This window comes from Rhipicephalus microplus, chromosome 9 (assembly GCF_043290135.1).
Source record: "Rhipicephalus microplus isolate Deutch F79 chromosome 9, USDA_Rmic, whole genome shotgun sequence".
Classification (NCBI taxonomy): Eukaryota; Metazoa; Arthropoda; class Arachnida; order Ixodida; family Ixodidae; genus Rhipicephalus; species Rhipicephalus microplus.
The window spans coordinates 98,515,823-98,535,864 of NC_134708.1; the positions used below are offsets into that span (position 1 = coordinate 98,515,823).

At 43.3% G+C, this 20,042-nt stretch overlaps 1 protein-coding gene across 4 annotated transcripts in view; it reads left to right on the top strand.

Moving 5' to 3' along the window:
• The window catches only part of LOC119163137 (uncharacterized), a 31,016-nt gene that overhangs the window by 2,609 nt on the left and 8,365 nt on the right, over positions 1 to 20,042 (top strand). For 2 of the 4 annotated variants that reach the window (XM_037415080.2, XM_075874144.1), the window contains exons 1-4: positions 1 to 450; positions 17,568 to 17,669; positions 17,803 to 17,854; positions 19,055 to 19,296. The exon at positions 1 to 450 is cut by the window's left edge and continues 2,562 nt beyond it. In XM_037415080.2, the coding sequence (XP_037270977.2) occupies positions 1 to 450; positions 17,568 to 17,669; positions 17,803 to 17,854; positions 19,055 to 19,185 (735 nt within the window). In that variant the 3' untranslated portion in view covers positions 19,186 to 19,296. Of the gene's footprint in view, positions 451 to 619; positions 875 to 17,567; positions 17,670 to 17,802; positions 17,855 to 19,054; positions 19,297 to 20,042 lie in introns of those variants that run through there. The other 2 variants (XM_075874146.1, XM_075874145.1) reach the window with 2 other exon arrangements.

Consider the following 20,042-nt stretch of genomic DNA (forward strand, 5'->3'; position numbering starts at 1 on the left):
CAACTGCTGGCTGAACAGATCGAGAAGAAACGACAGCGGCGCAATGCGGACCCAGAATTCAGAGCAAGGGAAGCCATGTGGCGTAAACGAAAGGAACATGCAGAACAAAACGTCAAGAAAGTGGAGGTCAATTGCCATGAAGGTGCCTTGCTGAGAGTGAGGAAAGCTGTAATGAAGCATCGTCGCTGTGATATGGATCCCCAACTACGAGCGCGGGAAGCCGATCACAAGCGTCAACGACAACAAAATGACGCAGAACTTCGAGCTCTAGGAGCGGAGGCCCAGCGTCGGCATCGCCAAGACAACCCTCACACGGCAGCAAGAAAAGCCGAGGAGAGGCGTCAACAGCGACAAGAAAATCCTGATTTGAGGTCTCGTGAAGCCGAGGCCAGACGACTTTGGCGACGAGCCGAGGCAGAACAAACAGCCTGGGAGAGGTTAGGACAGCATGTGAGTGCCACTAATATGTTTCACAAACGCTTCACAAACAAACCATTTGTTTGGCTACTCGTGCTCCGTGTGTGATCATGTTTGGCGCAAAAACGTTCTAAAGCCTCTTCCAGAAATGCATGCTGAAGTGGTTTCTGATGCATTCTTCATGGATGTTTCTGGATTCCAGGTGTGTCGCACTTGCATGCAGAGCATCCGACGAGACCGCATGCCAAACTTTTCCACCAAGAACGGGTTGCGTACGCATCAAAACAGTCTCATTTGCCAAAGCTTAACCTCATGAGTGAGTGCCTTGTGTCACTGCGAATACCCTTTATGCAAATTATGAGACTACTGTACAGTGACAGCGGCCACTTCGCCATTTGCCAATCTGTGTGGTGTACAGATTGGCAAATGAAAATAAACGTTAAAAAATCTGTTGTGATGACTGTTACATGAAAATGACTGCCATTACGTTATTCATATTCCATAGACGGCAACTTTCTCGCTGTTAACAAATATAAATACCTCGGGGGTTATAATAACGTCGGATCTGAGGTGGAGCGAACATATATCGGAAGTTGTAAAGAGGGCGATGTGGAAACAAGGTTGTTTAAACATAAATTTGTGGCAATGTGAACACGAGGTTAAATTAATACCATACAAAACTTTAGTCCATCCTGTATTAGAATATGCTTTGATAGTTTGGGACCCATACACACAAGGGAACATAAAAAGCTAGAATCTGTCCAAAATAAAGTGGCTCGGTTTGTATCTTATTCGTACAGCTGGCGCACTTCTGCGAGTGTCTTGGTAAAAAAAGCAGGTCTTGAATATCTACAAAAGAGGTGCTAACGAGACCGATTAAAATTCATGCATCTGCTATTTCACGACAAACTTGGTATACACAAGGAAAGGTACATAGAACCAGTGCCCAAGCGAGCTACCGGGTCCCATCATAATAAAAAATAAAAGAGTATCCTGACACACTAAAACATTTACAAACTCCTTTTTTTTCCTAAGACAACTGGTGAGTGGAACCGCCTCCCAGCCAGTGTTGTGGAATGTCCGACTACTGATTCTTTTGTAGAAATTCTTCCGGTGTGCTCACTTCAGGTGTGATCACCGTCACAATTTTTTACAACCTTTGTAGTTTCAAACGCTGTCTATATGCCTTACACTTATCTGTTTAGTTTTTCTGCAGAGTGCATTATAACCATTTTTTTTAACTCTTTTAGTTGACGCGATACCGCTATTGCGTATCCTTTTTTTGTTTGGTAAACAGAAATACGGTCATATCTTTCTATAATCAGTTTGTGCATACCAGTGCTTTATATGTTGCGATTATGATTTACATTATCTTTGTCTGGAGCGTTCTTTCGTTTCTTTCTTTTGTTTTTTTATGCCACGAGTGTTGTATCTTGATTTGTTCACTTTATTTTGTACCTGTTACTACCACTCCTGCTTACAGCCTCAGCTAGAGGCTAGCAGTACTGTATAAATCAATTAAGGGGCCGATTGTGAACGTTCCAATCAGTGTTAACACAACAGTCCAAATGCTTCCTCCAGATGTCGAAGAGGATCAAGCTTTGTTCGTTCACATTAAGCGTTGCATGATATATAAAAGGGTATACATTCGTGGTATAGTCAAAAAGGATGAGTTGCGACCCTGGCTCACGTTTATCGAACAATCTACATTATATCGTTATCATGGCATCACAATCAGTCGAGAGAAGATGGACAAAGTGTGCGAAAACCTGGCAGATTCAAACAACGAGAATTGCGAACATGTAGACTGCCCAGAAGAACTTAACAATATCATGGAGGCCTCGTTGGCCATGTCGCTCAGTCAACATACACTTGTAATTGACGACAGAAAATGTTCTCGTAATAGCACCAGGGGAAGGTGTAACACCACTGAACATTGCGTACGATGAGCATGCGGAGGAGCTGTCGTTCCCTCAAATATACCTCGGTGAGCCTTGAAACATCAACCCAGCCAGCAAGCCTAGCGTGTACACCATGGTATCGAGCGAATGTCAGAGAACGGACCAAAGGAAGTGCGGCAGCTTGCCACGTGCTATATATGGCAGCCAAAGTGATGTGCACGTGAATTGTTTCGTCGGCAAATGTCTTCTTCAGGAACACGACTGACATGGGTGTGGTTACCAAGGTGCACTTGGAGAACCGACAATTTCTCGAAAGCGCAGTCGAGCACAACATGGCGTTCATGCACAGTGTCCCAAACACAGTACAGTATTGGCATCGGCGCAAACAAGACGTGTTCGCGATGATCTGCCCGCTCGGCAAGCCAGCAGCGTTCTTTACTTTGCCAGCCTCGGAAATACACTGGGACGGATTTATGAAGCTATTACAACATCTACACATTGATCCGCACCATCCTCAAGGACCGTTGGAGAAGTTGAGGCTTTATGAAAAGTCTATGCTTGTGAGTGATGATCCGGTGGTTTGCTCAGTGTACTTTGACCACATCGTGCGAGTGATCATGCAGATTCTGCAGCACAAGACGGTGTCCCCGTTCGACTTCTATGCGGTCAAGGAGTACTTCAAGCGCATTGAGTTTCCGCACCGGGGCAGTGCTCATGCTCTTCTACTACTCTGGCTCAATAATGCACCCAATGAAAACATCGGTCCCGAAATGCTTCAAGCTATTCGTATGGCCGAACATTTGATTTGTTTGGACGCTGAAAGCCCCCGAAGACCTCGATGTCGGACTCACCAGCATACGCAGACATGTTACAAAAATGGCCGAACCAAATGCCGATTCAATGCGCCCTTCTGGCCAATGAAGCAAGCTCGAGTCATTATGCCACTTCCGCCTGCCCACACTAAAGAAGAAAAGAGATCACAAATGAAACTAAAGGATACGCTTCTCTTAAAACAACAGTGTACGATTCGATGGAACATTTGCGTCAAGACAATAGCATTGCATATGACCAAGAGTATATTGAAATCATACGGGCTGGCATTTCTCGCCCGACTCTGAAAATGAAAAAGGATTGTGATCAGGTTCACTTTAATAATATCAACCCGTGGATAGCCTCAGTACTGGACTCAAACATGGACCTGCAAATAATCTTAGACCTGTACGCTTGTGCCTCATACGTGGCCGAGTTTGTTAATAAGGCAAACCGAGCTATGTCAAACCTGCACAAAGAGTTGCGAACACTCGTGGACGCATCTCTCGAATCTACCTTAACCTATGCGCAAGCTATCCGACATCTTAGCGTGAAGATGTTGAAAGCAGTCGAGATGTCCGTGCAAGAGGCTGCCTGGTATGTGCTTGGCCTTCGCATGTCACACATAGGTCGTGCCGTTGTCACAGCCAAACACCGTGTGGCCGGAGCAGCAAGTCTGCATCCGAAAAAATCGGGCATTGATGAATCATGAAGGATTAGATGAGACTAGCACGGATGTGTGGTGCAAGACTAACATACAAAAGTATGAAGATCGTCCAGATGAGCAAGTTGCGTTAATGTATGCTGAACACCTCACATCATTCAACAACGGCCGAGGGAGAGCGTAGCCCGTGGTTCTTCGCTACCACGCCTACCCACTATCCGACCTGCTCAACTACAAGCCTGAGCCCGTGCTCCTGTTGCACCCATTTCGCCGAGAGGTAGATATTCTGGACAACAAAGAAGTTCGTTGAGACTTTCGTCCAGAGAAGAAAGAATGAAATTGTGGCGGGCGACAAATTTTCGTAACTGCGCTCGTACAATGGGATACAAAAAAATATTTCACGGTGGTGAATTCATGAGACAATAAGCTCTTTTAGTCACTACATTCCATAACTACTTGAAGAATTTTTACAGTGCTCTTAAAGAAGCAGAATAGATACATCCTAAAAAAGAGCAGGTAAAAGGGGTGTCTTTCTGTTTCCCAATAATATTCGTCATCTGTAACCAGAGCCTTTCTTTGCATATTGCCACGTACTTGACACTTCTGGCTCACAAACAATACGTGCATTTTCAGATGACAAGTTTTTGGAACACGAGGTGCCGCTAGAATCGTTTTGACAAGTGTACTTCTCTTCTTCAAGGCAGACAGCTCTGCATGTCGAAATGTTGGCTGCTTTGACACCCCGTGTTTCAAGGATTTTTCATCTTCAATAATTCCTCTTCCTCTAAACTTATATCTTATCAGCGTCATCAACATTATATAACATTATTGATAAGAAAGCTGCCAGCTTTTAGGTTTCTGAAAGGAAATGCAGGTAATACAGATGATGACCATTGTTGAGGAACAGAAAGGTGATCTGTTTACTTATTTGTTTTTTTTATCTGTATGTCAAAGTGCAGGAAAAAGTGACGTCAGGCACATGAAAGGGGAATGCCGAAGTAAAGGAGCACGCAGTGTTGTAAGGTTACAATAAGAACGAGGTGATTCGTGTGTGCAGTAAAGTGATCGACCTAGATTGGAGTCCAAGAAAGAGTGCAACCCCCTGTGCAGCCACGCCACAAACACTATAAACAATACACTTTCATGATACCACTCTACATAAACACAACCAATAAGTACTCATGATATTGTAGCGATGCTGAGGCAGACAGGCTAAAAAACAAGCGTTGAGGCAAACAGGCTAAGAAATGCCGCGACAGGTTGGCCACGTTCAAGTAGCCCGCCGCAGTCACCGTGGCAAGAGCACCAGCAAGACCCGGCTGGCATGCGCCACGCGTTCGTGCGCTTGGCCTACGATGAAGAGGAAGATAGTTGAATCTGTGCCACTCGATATGGATGCTGGCATATAGGCCTCGTGTCGTCTTGCGTTATAATTCTGTGTTTTGTAATTGACGTGCGCTGGACCTTCGAGGCAATTGAAAAGCAATCAGAGAATTCCTTTACCAAGGCGTAAATCTGTTCCTTTTGACTGTCCGGAAGGTTCTGGTTGACGATCACGAATGTGTCGATGTTGCAGGCCACTGGTCGAGTGGTTGACATCGTTAAGCTGTATAGTTCAGTCGCCATACAGAAGTCGTGTAAATAGGCAATAGCCGTGCCTTGAGCGACGTGTTGAAGTTCATTGGAGAAATTCGTAACTAGGACATCTGCACGGCCATTCGTTAAGTGAACAAGACCCCGAGCTACGCAGACACCTTCGTTCAAAAACAGCCCTACATTTGTATCCGCTATGCCTTCGGGGTTGTAAAATGCGTCATTCTCTACGAGCACCATTATACTGCAGCGTGGCGGCACAGTTACGTCATCATGAACAACGCGTAGAGCAGTTAGGCGTCGTTCCTCAGATTCCTCTACATGTATAGCTCGTTCAGTCGAAAACGACACGCTGGACCTACGCAGGTTAATTACGGTGCCATTAGCTCGCAAAAAATCCATTCCTATAATGAGTTCCCTTGAACATTCTGGTAGCACAATGAAATTGGCAACGTAAATAAAGCCCCGTATTTCAAGTCTTGCAGTGCATCTGCCAAGGGGCGTAATAATGTGACAACCTGCCGTGCGTATCTGCGATCCACTTTACTGTTTCACAAGTTTGTTTAGCTTATTCACCATCTTGTGACTTATCACTGAATAATCAGCACCGGTGTCGACTAAGGCATTCAGCTCCCATCCTTCCATTCTCAACCGCAAATCTGAAGTAACGTTTTCGTTGCTGCACCCATCTACCGGAAATACACCATCATCACTCTCAAACCAAACTGGAGGATCTTCGTAACTGACGTTATCAGCGGCCTCACCTCCACAGGTCGCTTGCTTCAGTTTTCCGAGAGTGGACTTGAAGGCTGCCTTAAAGGTGCACGTGGGCTGGATGACCGGTAGCCCATAGGCGATGGTGACCGTGACCGATGTTGGCATAGAGGTGGCGAGTTCTGGCGCGTGGACAAGTACTCCTCAATCTCCGCTGGTTGTTCGCCGTTTTGGGGGCACGGTGCATATGACGGGAAGCCTCTTAATCCAGCCTGTCGGTAAGGGCAGAATCTGTACAAATGACCCGCTTCGCCACAATGGAAACACAGAGGCCTGCGCTCGTGATCACGCCAGACGTCACTTTTCCTGGGCCTAGGCGCCACACAGCAATGTGTGCTATGTGCTCCTGGGGGCAGATAGGTAGCCGTTGGTTCCCGTGGATGAGGTGCGCTGCGTGCTACAGGTGGGAGAAGAGTCGCCGCCATCGCAACTGCTGCATTGCTGTGTACTGTGAGTTGTCTGAGAACTTCAGAGTACGATCGGAAAGGTCGAACCGGCTGCAGCTCACGCTCTGGTTCTCGTATGACCTGCCTCAGTTCGTCACGAACAACGTCTGTAACAGATAGGGCAGTTAGAGTCTGGGGCATTTGCAGTCTGCTCAGTTCTTCCCTAATAACTGATCTAATGAGCTCTCACAGGGCTTCAACGTCGTTTCGCACGCCTCCAGAGAATACCTGTGCTGATGCGCAGTTAAGATTCCGGTTGTACTGCCGAGCCCGCTGTTCCAGTGTTTTTTCGATGGCCGTCGTTTCCGAATAAAACTCGGCAACTGTGCTTGGAAGGTTGCGGACGAGAACGGCGAACAGCTCTTGCTTCACTCCGCGCATTAGATGGCGCACCTTCTTATCTTCAGCCATGTTGTAATCCGCACGCTTGAACAGTTGGACCATGTCCTCAATGCACATGGCAGCCCTCTCGTTTGTGAGCTGCTTCCTCGATTGAAAAGCAGCTTCCGCTGTTTCTTTTCGGTCTATGTTCGCGAACGTAGCCACCGTTTGTCGTCGAAATACCTCCCAGGTAGACGAGGTTTCATGGTTCTCAAACCATGTCTTTGCGAAGTCTTCCAGGGCGAAGTATACTCGACGGAGCTTCTCTCTTTTGTCCCATCCATTCAAGCTCGCCACTCTCTCGAACGGGTCTAACCAATCTTCCACGTCCTCGTACGAGTCGCCGTGGAATACTAGCCGCTGGTGCGGTTGGCTGATGAACACTTGTGCCGGTGTTACCTGGCTAGTCATAGTGGTGGCGTCCATCGTTTGACTTCCCCTTGGTGTGAAGTGGAGAGGACTGAACTCAGGTGAGTCACCTCGAAGACGGCGACTTGCCCCCTGGTGTACAGGAGTCACTTCTACGGGGTTGACAGGCTGGTCGTCGGGGCTACGCTGTCTTGAGCTCGCAGGGCTTCGATTCATTACCCAACACCTCCGCCAGAAATGTAGCGATGCTGAGGCAGGCAGGCTAAAAAACAGGCGTCTTTATTAGGGCGAACTTGTGCCCACGAGTCTAATGACTATGGTCGTCGAGTCCGAGTAGCCGAGTGGCACAGATTCAACTATCTTCCTCTTCCTCGTACGTCAAGCGCACGAACACGTGGGGCATGCCAGCCTGGTCTTACTGGTGCTCTCGCCACGATGATTGCGGCGGGCTGCTTGAACGTGGCCAATATGTCGCAGTATTATGTAGGGTTTAACGTCCCAAAACCACCATATGATTATGAGAGACGCCGTAGTGGAGGGCTCCGGAAGTTTCGACCAACTGGTGTTCTTTAACGTGCACCCAAATCTGAGCACACGGGCCTACAACATTTCCGCCTCCATCGGAAATGCAGCCGCCGCAGCCGGGATTCGAACCTGCGACCTGCGGGTCAGCAGCCGAGTACCTTAGCCACTAGATTACCGCGGCGGGGCATACCAATAAGTACGCATGCAAAGCTGTTGTCTATCACAATTGTTCATGTTCTCTCTGATGTACTAATTGACAGCACTGGCACTGTGGATGTGCGATATAATACAGGGGTCAGTGCTGCTGGAGCTTCCGAGCTGGTAAATGGCAGAAGTATCGCAAGAGATGCAGCTTTATCAAATATGTCGCACAGGTACGCTAGCCAGTACACTACGTCTACATTAAGTGCGAAGGCTCACTCGCAAAGTTAAGATACCCAAATTAGTTGTTCCTTTGATGTGCAACTTTAAAGGAGCCATCACCCGGTATCCCAACAACTTGTGGTTTTCGGCAAAAAGTAGAAGCAGCGGGTGTATTATGCCTGTACATGTATGAAAAGTGGGCCATACAAGAATATTTCAGCGCAAAACAGGTCCTAGACGTTGCCGGCTGTAAATCCTGCCCACCGCTATTTCGCCATGGCTGTGACGTGACGTGCAGCAAGCCGCGGTGCTGTACAGTTTCAGCCTCTGCAAATCGTTGAATTTAAGTGCCAAGCAGAAAAAAAATCTAAAATATCTCAATTACACATGCAGCTGCCCATGGAGCAATATCATTCTTCGGAATACAGGCGCTCGCACAGCCTGTAACGTCGCATCTCGAGAGTGCGGCAGTGTTGCCTGACCCTCAGGCTGCTCGCGCATTTATAAAGATAACCAATTAAATTTAAAGTGCTGCACGAAATGCACCAAAATTTTGCTAGCTCACTTATGAATGCTCAAGGATTAATGTGAGTTATATATATTACAATTAAATATTAGGTGTCATAGCCTGTTTAAATAATGTGTTCACTTTGCGATTCAGATCGTATATTTTAGCTGTGTTGCTTGAAACGTGCAGCTGTTTTGTGAAGTATGTATGTCTTGATTGCCCAAAATTAGAGGCGAACAGTGCTGCCGCCGTCATCACATTAAAAGTATAAGTCGTGGGTTTGACCCAGGCCGTGGTAACCGCATTTCGATAGAGGCGAGTGACTAGAGGCCTGTGTTTTGTGTGATGTTAGTGCAAATTAAAGAATATCACATGGTCGAAATTCTCGGAGCCTGTCATCGCAGTGTGCCTCACTCAACGTCATGATGCTGTTTTGGCGCGCTGAACTCCAGATGTTATCAGTGCTAGGGAAAGTTCTGTGTTGCATTTCACAGCTGTGATTTGCTCCACCAAAATTGAAAACATGCTTCCATGTGCCAACCACTTGGTATTAAAAAAAACTTGGGTGCCCTTCTTCTATAAGAAAAATGGCGGCAAATGTGTGCCTGAACGAGCTTTTTCCTTTTTTTTTTTCGGTTTATCTTTATCGGATTGTGCAATCCTCCCTTCCAACTAAGTGGTTCGAGGGATGACCGCCACTGTAGCTCAGTGGTAAAGCATCGCCCGCGTTATCTGATGGTCACAGGTTCAGATCCTGCCAGTGGCAAGTTATCTTTTTGTCCACTTTCCTTTCTTCACATTTACATTACAATTACTTCTAACAACCCCTATACTTATCATGGCATTATTGTCTGTTAGATCTTTTTAATATTGTGTGTTCCTTCACACTGGGCGTAGGACATTCATCTAAGCACTCAACAGTACAAAACTTCAATTTCTACAGGCAACAAGGACAGTCGTGCATTTCTAACCAGAGACTAATGAAATGTGGCAATGTGAAATAACATGTGACCTTGATATAGTATCAAATTGTCATATGAAAAACTGCATGCTGAGAAGCCCATTATCAAGGAAGCATCAGTTATTTAACAACACCAATTTCAATTATTTGTGCGGTCGGTGCACTTCTGAGGGCTGTATCTCGTCGGCGCTGGGTTTTTTGCATACAACACCGCCGGAGCTACCGAAATTTGTAGTTCATATAAAGCTTTGCTTGAAAGGCCCACGTAAAGGACCATCCTGCCACTATATCTCTGTGGATAGAATGAATGAAGTAAGTCCTAGCCTTCAAGAGTCCCCGTCCAGCAAATGGGCATATTGGGGGTTCATGCAGTGGCACAGCAAGCTTATTTTCAGACTAGCCCAAAGTGAGCTGGTTTCATTAAAAAGCCTGGGAAAAGAAGGAACAGTGCAAGGCCACTTCAGTCATCTCTTGTTGGACATTTAAAAACAAAAAAACACAAGAAAACATGGTGCATTAGCTAAGTAAACCGCTGGTAAATCACGGCAACTTCAGAAGCCCGAAGAAGTCAAACTTGCACATATTACAAAGAATAGGTTAAAGGTCATAAATACAATTACTTCCAGATAATGTAACTGATTACAGTGGCCAATTATAGGCACAGAAAAGTAACTGAGCAGTTGCAGATATCTAATTGATTGCTTTTGCATTACTTTCTTTCAAAATTGTATTGTTGTAACACAATAACACAAGTTTACTCAAACTAAAACAGGCTATCGCGGCTTTGTGTGGTAGGAGGCTTGTGTGAAGCTTGGAAGGCTTATTGTGGCTTCTGTGATATACTTGAATTGAATCTTTATTTTCATGTTTGAGACTACATGAAGGATAGCAGGAGTAGAAGCTGTATTAAAACAGCTTGACTAGCTCCCGTTACCTAAAATGAATGGGTCAGAAGCATTGGCATACAAATAAAAAAAACATACGATACCAAAATATGGTAATGTCAATCAATATAATTACATAATCTAAATGAAAACAGACACAGCAGTTTCCATGAAAAAGCTATGTATACATGTGTTATAGAATGCATAAGAGGTCAAACTGGTATGAAAGGGTAAAGGACATCATGAATATCTATAAGAACAATGATGCAATATTCATTTTTTGTGGTCATATTTTCTATACTTGCATCAATGCTGTTTAAATAATTCAACATTCTGGGAATAACATTGCATATCATTTGGTCACCATATTTTGTGCGTGACTGTGGTATTAACCAGAGGTTATGCTAACGGGTATCATATTTATTCTCCGAAAGTTGTTGGTTGGCTAAATCAGATAGCACAGTTTTTTGCTTCAGCTCTTTTTTTTATACTCCTACAAATGTTGTAGTCATAATGATAATGAAAACTAATTAGATTATATTTTTGTTGCATGGATATAACTGATTGATAAGCTTCTTTTTTAGTGATAACTTTCAGGAATCTATCTTGAAGTTGGCTGAGCTTATCAATATTTGTTTGTGTTGTGTCACCCCATACTATAAAGCAATAGTTAACATAGGACATAAACAAAGAATGATAAATAATAAAAATTGTATTTAACGGAAGTAGATGATTGTTGCGATAAATTATACCAAGTACACGTGCCGTTTTTGTCGCTACTTGCTCTACCTGTGTGTCCCAAAGCATGTTGTTTGAAAATACAACACCTAATGTTTTCACATTATCCACCATTTGAATCAGACTGTTATTGAGATAGAGCGGAGAAGTTACATGTACCTGCTTGCCTTTTGCTCAAAACATAACCGCTTTGGTTTTTTTCTGTGTTCTTTAATAGCCCATTAAACGTGCCTACTTATATATCTTCTCTAATATATTATTTCCTTTTTCAATCAAGTGGTCAGTGTCATCATGTGCAAAAATTACGCTTGTATGATCAGCATAAATAATAAATTTTGCTGAAGGATGTATATTTACAATTTCATTTATGTATAAATTAAACAAAAACGGACCTAAAATACTGCCTTGAGGTACTCCAAAATAGTTTGGTTTAGTCGTCAAAGAAAAATTGTTTATACACACGTACTGTTTCCTTTCACTTAGGTATGAGTCGAACAAGTCTAAGGCAACGTCTCGTACACTGTATAAATCTAGCCTACAAAAAGTAACTGTCTATTCAGAGAGTCGAAGGCCTTGCTGAAACCCATAAAGATGCCAAGTACTAATTGTTTACGTTCTATACTATTCAAAATGAACTATTTCTGATCAAGTAGAGCAAGCTCAATCGATCAATTTTTTCTGAAGCCGTATTGTGCATCACATAATATAATATGTTTGTTAATAAATTCTGTCAGCTGAGAATGGAGAATTTTTTCTATTATTTTAGAAAATACTGGCAAAATTGAGATGGGCCTATAGTTTGCTAAATTATTCTTATATCCGTTTTTGTACAAGATGCACACTTTAGCAGTTTGAAGTATCGCAGGAAAAATTCCTTTCGCCAGACACAGGTGAATGATTTCAGAAAGTGGTTGGCAATTATTTCGGCAGCATATTTATTTGGTTTGCTTTGAAAATGAAAACAATCACAACATTTACTGTTTCAAAGCCGCATGATTGTTTTATATACCTCGCTTCCACAAGTAGGTCTTACAAACATAGTGCTTGGACATTTATTCGAAATGTATGGTGTTGCATCAAGAGATGTTTCTGGAAAAGCTAATTTTACTATATAATCGTTAAATGTATTAGATAGGTTACTACCACTAATAACAACCATTAGTTCTAATTTCTATAATTACACTATTTGAGTTGGGTGTTCCTAGTACTTTATTGATGTTTTTCCAAGTAGAAGCGGAATTACTAGCTGATAGCATGAAGATGTTAAGAAAGTAGTTTTGTCTAGCTTTTTGGATGTCTTTATTTAGATGATTGCAAAATTTTTCGATGATGCTAAGTAGCTGTGGGTCACAAAAAAAACAGAAATGCATTATACATTTCATTCTTTTCATGAATTTGATGCAACAGATCCCGTGTAATTCATGGCTTCCTAATTTTTTTAGATAGGCGGTGGGTAATCCGAGGGAAGTTATGGTCATATGATTCCTTAAATTTTCCTAATGAATGTATTGACAACAATGTTCGAGTTGTCATTTGCAAAAACATCGTTCCAGGACGTATGAACTAGTTCCCAACGAAAATTTTCAAGATTTTTAGTTGTTATAGAACGCATTGGTATAGAAAATCATTTCTTTTTCATTTGTTGCCTAATAACTAAAAGTAAGGAAAGGTGATCGCTTATTTCGTATAAAATGGTCTCAGCTTTAATATTCTCGAACTAACATTCGTGAGAAACACATTGATTAATGTAAATAAATTGGCAGTAACCCTTGTTGGCATATTTATTGTGTTAGGCAGTCCAACGCTATCAAACAAACATGTCATCTCATGTTTAGAAGTTTCATTAGACAGCATGTCAACATTAATGTCGCCGCCGCAAACAGTTAAATAGTCATTCAGCATAGCATTGTGAAATAAGTTCTTCAAATGAGCCGCAAGAGTTCTAATACTTCCAGATGGAGGAGGGTACATAACTGAGATGACGTGATTGCCCATGACTGTAGTCAGCATTTCACAATCAGGTTCTGAACAATAAAATTCTGTTAAGACTTGACAATCAAAGGTTACCTTTACAAGTAAGCAGACACCACTGTGCGTACGATTAAGACAGAACACGTAACCAGGCATAGAAAACGGGTTATCATCATTCGTGTACCAAGTTTCATTCAGCATTATGATGTCAAATTGAAAATGAAGCTCTGAAAAGAAGGAATCTAGCGATGCATATTTGTTTCTTGGGAACTGGCAGTTTAGCTGGAAAAATTTTATGCCGGGCATATAGTTGCCTCCAATGTATTTATGCAGATCTGATGGTAAAATAAACATGGTTCCTAAAAAGTAAAGTTATCAACAATCTTTATGTTTCAAGGAGGATTTCGCAAAGTCCTCCCTCTTCTTTACAAGAATGGCAGGAAAACCATCCTTGCGACTCATTAGAACTTTGTCGTTTGCACACCATACAAAACAGACATCATTCTCTCGCACCCATTATTTTGTCTCCCAAAGTAGACTTCGCATTTGTTTGGTTAAGTTCTCTTGAATCATCACTTCCGAATTCTTACATCACTGAGCTTCTTACGACTATGTAGCCAGCTGTCTCGAACTGACTGTCGTGAGAAATGTACAATGATGCCAGGGGTCCTGTCCGCCTCAGAAGGAAGGCGGTGTATCGTGGTGACATCATTTCCTGTCAGAGCAGGCATCGCAATTGAAGCAGCTATTTTATTTACCTTCTCCAGTGAGTTCTCATGCTCAGTCTTACGGATTCCATTAAACTCCAAATTTAGCTTCCTGTTATAATGCCGCTCTAGTTTATTCAGTTCACCTTTTAAATTCTCGAATTTCTTTAGTGTTCAAGCTTGGTTCTGCAGAATCAATTTTCCGTTTCATATCTGACAACTTGTTATCCTGTTCTTTAATGGCTGCAAGTACTCCATCATACTTGTCAAACAGCATTTGAACACTGGCCTCGATATGTGCAACAGTATCTTTCAGTTTTTTCACCGTCTCTGTTAACTCTGCGATGGCTCGGACACTGGTATGACTGATAACCTTTTTTGCCCGTATTCTTCTGCGTGCTGGACAACGCCACTGTTCTTTTGTTGGATCGGATTTTCCTTTAAATGTTCTTTCACTTATGCCAGAGCAAGTTCCTATGTGATAAGAAGTGAGGCATTCACTACACACGATTCAATCATCATCAGGACCAACAGGCAAGCCACACTCAAAGCAAGATACATCATTAACAGTACACCTGGTGGCAAGTTCTTGGGCAACAGTGTACGGCACAGTGAAGTGTATAGTGTCTTGAAGAATAATAGGAAAGATATGCGTTTCACAAACTTGTAAAATGTGGAGATTCAGTTTAGCACGCACCTTTCCAGTGCCGCTGCTGCTGCCCAAGTGAAGAGGGCGTCAATGGAACTTTCTTTTATAGCTGCTAGAAGGCAGGGGGGGCGTCGTAGTCACTTGAGGTGTCCTCTGCACACGGCTTGCTGACAACAGCTTTACAGACACTTGTAGGTTGGCGATCAGCGATTACTGATGCAGTTGACGCAGACTGAGAGTTCCACGCAACGTCCTGCACGGCCGGTCCCTGGCTACTCTTTCACACGTGTCGCGACAACTGTCGAAACCTCCCCGGGCAATAGACACTGTAAAATGTGGAAGTTCAGTTTAGCGCGCGCCTTTTCTGTGCCGCTGTTGCTGCCCGAATCCTGAACCAGCGACCCCTCTCTTCTTTGGGAGATTTCGAATATGTGTCTCCTTCTGCCCTCCCACCATTTTCACTCTTTCATTCACTGTTTTTATTTGCCGTACAAGACCAAATGAAAACAGTCAATACCTGCGTATTTATTAACGCATTGCATTAGAAACGCGGGTGTGCATTCTTTATTTCTAGCGGCTCTTCAGTGGTCATGTAGAATTTTGATGCATGACCGAGCAAGGGTAACCCTCCAAATCTAGTCAAATTATTTTTCATAGTAAAGGGGGGGGGGGGTGCTTACTCGGGATTTTACTGTAGTGCTACACATTATCGTAAAAACCCGCGTATAGCCCGGGTTTTTTTTCTAAAATTTAGGGTGCGAAATTTCAGCCCCGTACTATATGCGGATCCCAAAAAAGTTTCGGCCAGAATTCAGTTTTGGTTTCGGCATTGGTTGGTGCTATCATCATTATCAGGTGTCTGCGCACTTCTACGTTAGGTGGCGTGGTAGCGTGAGCGGCGTTAAGGTCCCTAGATGAAACAAGTTTCCTTAAGCGGCGTTAGTCCTATAGACCTACAGGTACAGGCGTGCATCAGGCGAGCAACATTGGCCATTGCAATCACTTGGCGCACATCACGACGGCCACGATTTTACTTCCGTGATTTTAAGTCATGTTGGGACCGCGCAGGCAGTACTCGGCTGCCTTTAAGAGGAAAGTTATTTCTGCTGCCGAAACCATCGGCAACTGTGCCGCGGAGCGGCAGTTCGGCGTGAATGAGCCACTTGATGTGTGCCTTAATAAACCGTTTAAGGACCACATCAGGCGCCTCTATATGGAGTGGATGAGGTCCGGAGAGCCAGAAGTGACCCCTGCCGGACGGCTGAAACGGGCCTCGCCAGCTCTGCTCTGCTCGTGGATCGCCGAGGCGTGGGCCCGCATTCCCGAGGCGCTCGTTTGCCGTGCCTTCAAGAAGTGCTCCATCTCAAACGCGCTTGATGGCACGGAGGATGAGGTGCTGTGGGAGGACATTTCGAACAAGGGAGATTCGGAAGACAGTGTGTCAGACAAAAACGACGACTAATCGTGCGCGCGCGTGCGTGCGCATGCAAGTGTGTAAATAAATGCATTTTTTCTGTTTTCCTCGAACAATATTCGCGTGAAAATGTTTTTTCTCGCGTTTGCTATCCCCGAGTTACACCTCAGACTATACGTGGGTCCGAACTATACGCGGGTTTTTATGGTACTCTTCAACGAGAGTTGCTTTTCATGTTTATCGCTTATTTGAACTGATTGCGATGTCAGTGCATGTTAAAGAACACCAGGTGGTCAGACTTTTCAGAGTCCTCCTCCATGGTGTCTCTCATAATCATATTGTGGTTTTGGGACGTAAAACTCCAGATAGTATTATTATTAAAGTTGTCACAGATTCTTCCATGTTTCCTCGCTAAGAGGTCAGCTGCTACACAGAACACTTTCTCTATGCATGTGCTGGAGAGAAGGGCAGTGCAATCGACCCTCATTAAAATGAAGTTGCATGTTAGACAAAATTAAGTTTGTAATATCTGAAATTTTATTATAATGGTTTACTCCTAACACTATATTGTGAGGCTATTTTTCATTTATTTTGTTATGAGCAATATTTCGTTATCTTTGGGTTCTTCATATCGAGGTTTGAGTGTAGTATAATATAGTAACACCTCGTGCACCAGCTCGTACTTGTGCAATGCTTCGGTGTACTCTAATAAGTGTCAAGCTTCGCTGTTACTGGCACATGGGTGAGGATTTTTCAAGTGAGGCCATGGAAAAGCGAAAACGAATCGACTCTGAAGACCTTCCTCCTCCCCCCCTTTCCGTCTGACAGAACTGGGCTTTCTACGGAGCAGTCACATAGTTTATGAGAGAACTGCCGTAAAAGACTTGTTACAGCTTGATTTCAGAAAAAAAGTTATTATTACCATATTCAATTACACAGAATGTATTTTAATTACTCAGAGTATTATATTGGCAGAAAGTTAATCGGTGATGCCATCGAATTCTGATATAACAAAATCTTGGTTATAGTGACATAAATTAAAAATACTCTTGCAATATATACAGTTCTGAAAAATATACTTTTATAACGAATGCTTAGACATAATGAACCTTTTATATGAGAGTCAGCTTCGTTATAATGAGGTTTCAGTGTATTATGAAATTGCAAGAAAATGTTATTGATTACTTGTAACATGTTACATACAAGTCTGAAAAGGGCTCCACCGAGACGAGTGAAGGGCAGCTGCAGCTGATCACCATCACAGGTTAAAATAATTTCGCTGATGCATTTGGCAATATTCACCAAAGGCAAAGCCATCAGTTATTAAGGTACACTGGGCACCAGTTCAAAGTGTACCCCCGTTGGTGCGGGCTTGTGTCCGTCAGTGATTGGGAAAGAAATTCCGCTGACTTCTAAAGTTGCGCTCAGTCATAGACGTGACAATTTGGTAGTAACATTTTGGGCAATATGTGTGATTGACACTCTATTGCAGGCTACATGCCGTGGTCCAAGAGCGCTTTATCTTAGAATCGGCAAACTGGGGACAAAAGCGGAGGATGATGCATTCCATGCTGCTACTCCTGATCAAGTGCTGGTGAGTCGAGAATCCATTAATAAATAGCATGTTTCTCAATCTGAGCCTTTTACGATGTCTTGAGTACTGAAGTCAATGCAGCCTCGTATTTTGCTTTATTACTGCTCCTATGTTTTTGCTTTCTTGCCCACAGGAAGAGCACTCTTATGCTTTCAAGTATCATGCTACAATATACGCCTCCGTAGGTGAGTTACAATACAACATATCTGTGTGCCCTTCGGCATGCCCATGCATTTGTGGGCCTACTACTGTTAACTAGTTGACGCGATTCTCAACAAAGTGTTCCTGTTTCTCTTTCGAAAGACAATCTTGCTAACTTCTTGCATCAACCATACTTACCCAACTCCAACATGCAGCTTTCTTTTTTTGGAAAATATGCCTCATGGTGTACTGACAAAAATTTTGGCCTCGCATTTTTTTATGCTGCATTGTGGTCTTGGGAGCCTGTTAGTCATAACACGATGCATAATTTTCTGCAGTGCGTGACAGATAATTATTTACAGGCTTGTTATTGCCAACCAGTGTCAGCTTCGGTTTGAGAGAGCTCCTAATAATCACAAGTCGCCAGGTGCGACTACTGCCACCTGGAATATGCAACTCTCAGCCACGTCAGCACACGGAACCTAGTTGCACTTCCGCCCGGCCCGCATAGAGAGGTCTTTTCAAACAGGAAATGAGAAAACAGTGTCGCCAAACACAAAACTTTCAACACCCGTGCTTCTGCTGCCACAGACTTGCGAGCAGCTACTTAGAACTAATCTGCTGGAGCAAACGCGGCAAATGAAAAAAAATGGTTGCCATGACGTCATCATGACTTGTATTGACTGCAACGTGGTGACGTGAGGGAACTTGGCAGGCCCCCCGGGGTCACGGGTCACCTTTGAAGGTGTCAATACCGCGAGGCTCGATCGGGCATGCGAACTTCAAAATTTATTCTGCATACCTTTTTTGAATATCTTGCAGACGATATACGCTTTTTCATGGGAATCGATGTGCCAGGCTATCTTTCTCCCACACAATTTTATGTTGGTATCCCTTTTAACCACGCTGCCCATTTCAGAGTGTGGGGGACTACAAGCTGAAGGCTAGATTCATTGCACAGCTCGCGCACTTCTCTTATGTACTGAGATGAGCTTATCAACACATATTGATTGCGCCTCAGGTTTGCCACGTGGAACCAAGAAAAATTTTACTTGCATTTATTTCATGTGCAGATTTTGAAAAGCACTGCAAAAGTATTATTTTAAGAAATATTGAGAGAGGTGAAGGTTAACATGATTTTATATGCTGACTTCCGTGATTCCTTTTTCTTATGTTCTTTCTTTTTTCCACACACAGCTGTCTAAGACAGCCTCAGAAAGCATTACAAATGCGTTTTATTTCAGGTGTGCAGGCCCAATTCATTCGCCCCCCAAGGAACATGGGAATTCAGGCATACCCAAGGGGCTGCAGCAAGGCTGCCCAGTGCCTGCATCATGTTCAATGCCGTTCGTTTGGAGTTCAAACCGAAGCATGAATCTCGATAAACTGTTTTGTATGATATTTTGGAGGGCCTTGCAGGAGACAGGCCACCATTGGACGTCACTGACCACAGCTAACGTCAGTCAGCAGAAAACAGCATTAAACTGTAAGTGCGCTAATAATACGATAGCCATATTTCATCTTCTTGATTCCTTATCTTCTTTTATTTCATTTATTATTTAGACTTGTTAATTGCGCAGTCAACTCTCATTAATTCAAACTCAAGGGGACCTCTGAATTTTTATTGAATTATCATAAACTTTCAATTATCAGAAATGCTCAGACAGATGACTCCGGGTGAGGTGACACCACACATTATGATTAGGCATTGATATTAACACATTTAAAAATTTTAGGTGGTTTTAAGCCCTAACTGCATGCAGTGAACAGAAAGCAGAGATGTAAGGTCCACAGGTTTGTTGGCCATTTACTACTGATGAGACCTTTTATAGAAATTGTGAATTGCCAACTGCTTCATTGCTATAGGTATGTGCCTTCAGGAGCAAGAATACGAGGAAGAAAAAATTTTGCATTAAAGATGAGGTCAAAACTCTTACAAAAAAAGAAAATAAAGAAAAAAAAAACAAGAAATCATTGTTAACAAATTAGCAGTAGACCCGCTATATTTGAAACTCTGAATCATAAATATGTGCCTTCAGCACAAAGCTCTCTATACCAGTTTAGAAGCATCACGGTTTACCATGTGCGTGCTTCGTTTCAAGCATTTGTTTATTTGAAAGAATGTTTTCCTTGGAGGGCCTCAGGTGCTCATTTTTCATATTTAGACTATTAGGATTATATAAGCACACAAACTTGTAAATGGTAGTGGGAAACCAGCTGATGTTTTCTGGT